At 45.4% G+C, this 7,093-nt stretch overlaps 1 protein-coding gene across 1 annotated transcript; it reads right to left on the bottom strand.

Moving 5' to 3' along the window:
* Positions 1-239: 239 nt before the first annotated feature.
* LOC127329953 (heavy metal-associated isoprenylated plant protein 2-like) lies at positions 240-1,320 on the bottom strand. The gene is made up of 3 exons (XM_051356343.2): positions 1,082-1,320; positions 899-974; positions 240-782 (listed from the first exon to the last, which is right to left on the bottom strand). Exons 1-3 carry the CDS (start codon positions 1,088-1,090, stop codon positions 448-450), a joined length of 420 nt encoding a protein of 139 aa, XP_051212303.1. The 5' UTR covers positions 1,091-1,320; the 3' UTR covers positions 240-447.
* Between the last annotated feature and the right edge of the window lie 5,773 nt (positions 1,321-7,093).

Here is a 7,093-nt window from a genome sequence, read left to right as displayed (position 1 = left end):
CAAGAAATGAGTTGGAGTATTATACTGTTTTGGTTAGTTACATAAATAAATTTCTCTGACCTAACTCACCGATCAACATGTTTCTGCATTCCTTCTTCTTTGTTTGCTATTTTTATTGTGGATTCTCCTGATTCGAAAAGAAAAGTGTTTTCATCTTAAAGAACCTGTCGCTTGGAGACCGGAGGGATTAGTTGTACTTTCAGGCATTGAATTTTCAGGCACATGTGTTACTGCACTGGTGAAATGAGTATGTAAGTATATATTGATGAAAAATTATATTACAGAAAAGTTCCTTTTAATAACACTATTTTCGTAGGACGCCAGAACGCGGAACATGGCTATTTGTATACTCTGAGTTGATGAAAATATGAAATTGACCGCATCGACAAACAGAGAACACAAAAAATGTTACAAAGAAAAGAAAAAGGAGTGAACGCAAATGGTAAATCACATGATGATGCAACGAGGGCTGTCGGGCTCCTCATCGTAGCACACCATGGTGGCGCCGCGGTACGGTGGCATCGGCGGAGGACAGCAAGGGTTGCAGGGGCCGGAGGAGCAGGGGCCGGAGGAGCAGGAGCAGTGCGGAGGTTTGGGTGGTTCCTTCTTTGGTTCCTCTGGCTTCTTCGGCGGCTCGGGCTTCTTCTCCTCCGCCGGCCCGACGCTGACGACCACCGCCTGGAACTTGGCCTTCCGCAGCACGCTCGCCAGGCAAATCACGTCCACGTCCCCGACCACCGTCAGCGTTCCCTTGTCCCCGTCCACCGTTATGGACTTGATCCCTGCCGCCACAGACCAAAAGCATCAGCTACAGAGCTCGCATTGCAGCACGAGTTTACACTTTACAGGTACATGACATGAGCCTTGATTTGTGCAGACATCCATCATTCACACGTACCCTCTATGCCGGCGATTTTGCTCATGGCGCCGGCCTTGCACCGGTCGGAGGTGATGTCCACCTTGAGCACGATCTTCTGCAAAAGGAACCAATGGACTCGTCATGAGTAGGAGATCGATGCAACGAACCAAGAAATACAGAATCAATCGAATTCAGTTCGAAAGTTCAGGAGAATTCACTTACTTGGGACATGGGGATTGGCGAGCGATTGGTGAGCAATGATCCGGAAGGAAGAGAGAGGCGGGAGCTATCTTCTTTAGTTGAGCTCCACAACTGGGATTGGTGACAGCTCCGTTATATCATTGTGAGCCGAGATGGCAAGCTGCAATTTGTATGTCCGCTGCTTGAGCATGTAACAATGATGGTGCCAAAGTCAACATCGGAACGAACTCCTTCGGTTATGTGCTGTTCCCAACAGAAGACACGTTTTTCTTTCTTTCATGAAACCACTCCCTTTCTCCCTGGCCAGAGTAAAATATAGCCGGTTACTATTTCGGGTGAAATTTTCAGTTCGATTAGATTCAGGAGAGAACTCAAACAGAAAAGTATTTGAAAAATATGAAGTAGGCTAGTTCCTTCAAGTAAAAGCTGTGTTTGTCATAACTGCTCCGGTCCGTTGGACAACTTGACGTACGGAGTACAACAAATCGAAACAATTGCCTCGATAACCAGCCTTATCGGGACGTTTTTGTCTTCTTATAATCTCTGAGCGTTGAAAACTGCCGTCAGTTGAACGTGTCGTGCAGAGCAGAATGGCAACGTCAATCATTGTAGTAAACTAGTAATGGATTTGGGAAGTTCTATCTGAATATTTCTTAGAAATGGATGTTTGTAATTATCCGCCTTCTATATCGACGAGGTATGTCCATCCATATTAATGATAAATAATATAAATCGGAGGGAGTACATAATATGGTTCTATATACATCCATATTAATGATAATATAAATCGGAGGAAGTACATAATGTAATTTTAGATATATCCATATTAATGACAAGTAAGTCTAGATACATCCGATAAGTAATATGAATCGGAGGAAATACATAATATACTTCAAGATACATCTATATTAATGACAAGCATTATGAATCGGAGGAGTGCATAATATTGCCACTCGTACGAAAAAAGCAAAAGTTTATCAAGTGCGTGCAAATATGGATATTAGTGGTGTGGAATATTACGCCATAGCGTCGCTGGTAACAGTTATTAGGGCATATACAATTGTGCTTACACAAGTGGTTAGAAAAATATACCGGTGTTAGATGCCTAACTAGTTGCCTTTACTGTACAAATAAGCACATGTGTTTAAGAAAAAGTTCAGTTTATTTTTATAAGCACTTGCCTAAGCACCTTCACTTGTGCATGGCATCATGCCTCTACGCCACCGGTAAAAGCAATAGTAGCATCTCATTGTCCATTATACCACATGTCACTACTAATAATTCTAGACAATAAAGAAAGCCGGAATGGCGGGAACTAGCATCGTGCAACCAGCCTAAGGGTGGTGGTGCCAGAGCCGGAACGGCCTGGATCACATAGTGGCACAAAGGAGCAGCGGCCATATAGGTATGTTACATGATAGAAGAGAGAGAGATAGAAGCACACGAGGAAACTGAAAGAGGGGCTTGGGAGAAGCTTGCTCGAAGGGTTAGGTACGGTGCTAGCTAGGGTTTGGTACATGAAGATACAACAAACCTCTAAGTATGATTTTGGAAATTAATGTCAGTCCCTATGGACTAATAATTTTGTCAAATTGTTTATGAATGAATTTCTGTAAGTGATGCTTGAAGTCCATTTGTTGGATTCAAGGTTTTATGCTATGAAGACAAGGATTTACATGGTGTATTGGCATTAAGATCGTTGGATTGAAGAGATGACTATGATATGATAAGAAGAATAAAGTGGAGAGAATATGAAGAATGGAGCAAAGGTAGAGGTTGATCAAGTAGAATACAAAGAGTTGTATTCTTGAAGATCGAGTGATCAAGACTCAAGCACAACAATGTACCACATGAGGTCAGGTTATCTCGTGTTATGGAGAAATTCAGATACTCATGATATGATGACATCGAATAGTGATCGTCCTAAAGTATGAAAAGTGCAAGGTCAAGGTGAGCATCTCAAAGATATATATTTCATGGTAATGGACATATGAAGATATAACGAAGTGAGTCCATAGTGGAGTATGAGGGAGCAATTTGCGAGACTTCACGAAGCCATCACAATCAACAAAGGTGTTTCATTTTGACAAAATTAAGCTTGACCATCATCATTTAACTCGAGTGAAATATGCAAGGAAAACGTATGACCTTGATATGTTTTCCATTTTATCAGTCTCAAGGTGGTTGTTGGGAGACCAGGTTATAGGCAAGATAGTAGTACTATCAAGAGGGGCTCTCGGGTGAGAAACTTGATCATATCTGACGAGGTCATGGGCCCTTGGTAGGCCCACTAGGAAGAAAGGAGGACCCACTGGGCAAGGGGCTCCTTAGCCCAAGGGCTCTTATCCAGGGCCTCCTCGGCGACCATCTTGGAGTGCAATCTATCCCGATATTACTCCGAGGATTCTATGGTATACGATTTGGAACTGGCCCAAGATTGGATTAGGTATCTTGTTAGGATATCCCTATCGCTGCCATAGGAAAAAGCTCGGTACTTGCAACACTAGGCCATCAAGTATATAAGGTGTCTAGGGTCTAGCCATGCAAATATATGTCATCAGCTATAGATCACCTCTGATCGTCCACCACAGGCGAACTCGAGATCACCATGAGTTCTTCCTTGAGCTATAAAGATCATCCACTTGCCACAAATAGGAAGTAAAGTTTTTTCATACGGTGTTTTCCATGACCTGAACCTGTATAAACTTGTGTCTCTAGTGTGCTACCATCTAATCTTGTCGAGTGTGTGCCCCCGCCAAAGAACAAATATTCTAACAAAAAACACCACAACAGTTGGCGCACCAGGTAGGGGATAGGGTATTCCGATCTACTTCAACATGATCAGATGGCCAACCTTGTCATCACCATCGGCGGCACCACAGATTTCCCAAGACAAATGAATAGTTTTGGCAAGCTCAACTTCGTTGACGAATCCATCGGCACGCTCTACCGCCTCGGTGTCAACCAGATCACGCATGCAAACAACTATCTACATGGACTAGGACCTGGCCTCTACACCAACCATATATTGGGTTGTTTGGGATTCGGGAATCTCTTGTCATTGTTGTATAAAATGCCTCCTTCAGGCTTTAGGAAGACCCTAGCACAAGAGATACTTGAACATTGGCTCACATGCAGATCCGGATCACAACTAAGTCACGGTGATAGGGCAAAGGTATCCGATCCTTCGATGAGATGAAGATATATCGATTTGTTTGTGGAGTTCGTACTTGACGATCCGACTACACGTGCAAAGCTCGTGCGCCAATGGAATCGCTAGGACAATCTCCGGGAGTTACTGATCTTGCGGATGCGCGATCAGCCTGACCAGCGAGGGTCTTAATTCCTACCTGAAATCAAGAACAATTAGGAACTAATATTGCAATCAGAATATTACGGATGAAAGATGAAATCTTTATTGAATATGGTGGAATTCCGAATAGTCGGTCTTGTTCTGGGCGTTGGCCTCAAAAGAAGTACACGAGAGTTGCAGCAATGGCTAACTTTTAATCTAATTAAAATCCGAGTCTGAACCATAAAAAATCTAGCTATTTATTAAGTTCCGCGGAGGCGGCTATCTCTTGGATCCAATGAGCGTGCTCGTCGTGGATCTCCAAGCTGGGTCGAGGCAACCACTAATGCAAATATGCATGGCCCGCCGACAAGGCCCATGTGAGACAGCCCAAAGCAAATTACCATGCCGGTTGCACTAGTGCATGCTGGGATTGATAGATGGGACACCACCTCTAGAGCTTTAATACCTAGGTTTCCTAGGGTCTGGCGACCCCGGCGGCGTTCAACGCCACCGAAGGTTTTTCCGACGTCTTCCAAAGCCAGTGTGACTCCCGTCGCCTCCCCATTGACTCGGCCACTACTTGGGGCCTTGGAAGATTGGGGTTTGGGGGCTGGATCTTGCACGGCGCGGATAGACGGAGTTGGGACAGCAATGATCGTGAGGTTCAAGGTGAGAAGTGGTCAACCGGGGAGGGTTGATGATGATCAGGAGCTGTTGAAGAGGAAGAAATAGGAGGAGGCAGCCCCCATTGTGGGGGACTGCCAAGCGTGATGAGTGCTCTACTGTGGAATAGTCGCGGGCTCGGCAATCCCGTGACTGAAAGAGAGCTTCGCGATCTAGCGAGGTTATATGCCCCTACCGTGTTATGTGTAGTGGAAACACAGATTCACAAAACTCGGGTTGAAAGACTAGCTGCAAGTCTACGATATGATAATGCTTTTGCTGTCAGCAGCTCGGGCCGCAGCGGCGGCTTAGGTATTTTCTGGAAGAACAATGTCCTGGTGGAGATTTTACCATATTCGCAGTATCACATTGACACAATCATTACTGAGGTTGGTTGTGAGCCTTGGTGATTTACATGCGTGTATGAGGAGGCGCAAGTGGCTGAGCGTCGCAAGACTTGGGAGATGCTCAAGTTCATCAAGGCATCAACGCCTTTACCATGGCTCTGTATGGGAGACTTCAACGAGGTTCTTCACAGCCACGAGCATATGGGAGTACAAGAGAGAAGCCATGCACAGATGGGCGGGTTCCGCAACATGGTCGATGTGTGTGAATTCCAGGATCTTGGTTTCATTGGTAATGCATGGACTTTCGAGAAGCGCGTGGTAGGAGGAGGGTACTGCAGGGTGCGCCTCGACCGTGCGCTGGCAACTACAAGCTGGAGTGCTCGGTTCCCGCTAGCTGAGCTGCACCACAAAACTGCAGCGGCATCAGATCATTGTCCGATTCTACTAGTTTGGCGTCAGGATATGCAGCACAAACAGGCGAAGGGAAAGAAGTTATTTCGGTATGAACTAATGTGGGAATCTCATGATCAATTTTCGTCTGTTCTTTCGGACTCCTGGCACGAGAAGGGCAAGGCAACAAACTTGCAAGAGGTCCAGGAGAAATTGACGACGCTATCGGGTTCACTTGATAGCTGGGGAAGAGGTACTTTCGGCCATGTACGGAGAGAGATAGCAAAATTAAAAGGAGAGCTCACCAGGTTGAGGGCTGATCCTTTGCGTGCGGGACCATCACATGCAGAGTCCAAGGTTGTGGACAAACTGATCGAGCTTTATAATCGAGAGGAGGTCATGTGGCGACAGAGATCACGCGTCCAGTGGTTACGTGAAGGAGATAAAAACACTAGATTTTTTCACTTACGAGCTAGTAGTAGACGGAAGAAAAACAAGATAGCCAAGCTACTGCGCTCGGATGGAACGACGACTGAAAATGAGCAAGAAATGGGGAGACTAGCTTCGAGTTTCTACCAAAATCTATATCGGTCGGAGGGAGTCACCAATATGGATCGTGTGCTCAATGTAGTTCCCACTACAGTGTCACATGAGATGAATGATAAGCTACTTTCTCCTTTCTGTGAGAAGGAGGTTAAGGTGGCGTTATTTCAAATGTTCCCCACGAAAGCACCGGGGCCAGATGGTTTCCCCGCCCACTTTTTCCAGAAGCATTGGGAGGTGTGTGGAGAAGAGGTTACTATGGCAGTACTTCGTGTCCTGCGTGGGGAGGATGATATGGCTATAATCAACCAGACCTTCATAGTTTTGATAACAAAAGCGGCGAGTCTAGAGGATTTGGCACAATTTAGACCGATTACTTCGTGTCCTAATCGATTAAAGGAGATACTCCCGGAGATTATTTCTCGCGAACAATCAGCTTTTGTGCCTGGGAAGATGATTACGGACAACATCATTGCAGCGTATGCCTTCATTTTATGAAGAGAAACAAGGCTTTAAAGAATCGGTGTTGTGCACTTAAGCTTGATATGCGCAAGGCGTATGACCGGGTGGAGTGGAATTATCTACAAGCGATTATGGTGAAGCTTGGCTTCCACCGCCGATGGGTGGATATGATTATGAGACTGGTTACTACGGTTTCTTTCTCAGTTCTTTTCAATGGGGAGCAGATGGAACAATTTAAGCCTTCCCGAGGATTGCGACAGGGAGACCCTATCTCCCCCTATTTGTTTTTGATAGCAGCAGAGGGCTTATCAAGCCTGTTAAAATCAAGGAGTG

Source organism: Lolium perenne, chromosome 4 (assembly GCF_019359855.2).
Source record: "Lolium perenne isolate Kyuss_39 chromosome 4, Kyuss_2.0, whole genome shotgun sequence".
NCBI lineage: Eukaryota > Viridiplantae > Streptophyta > Magnoliopsida > Poales > Poaceae > Lolium > Lolium perenne.
The sequence above is the reverse complement of the archived record's forward strand: the minus strand, read 5'-3'. Positions and strand labels throughout refer to the sequence as shown.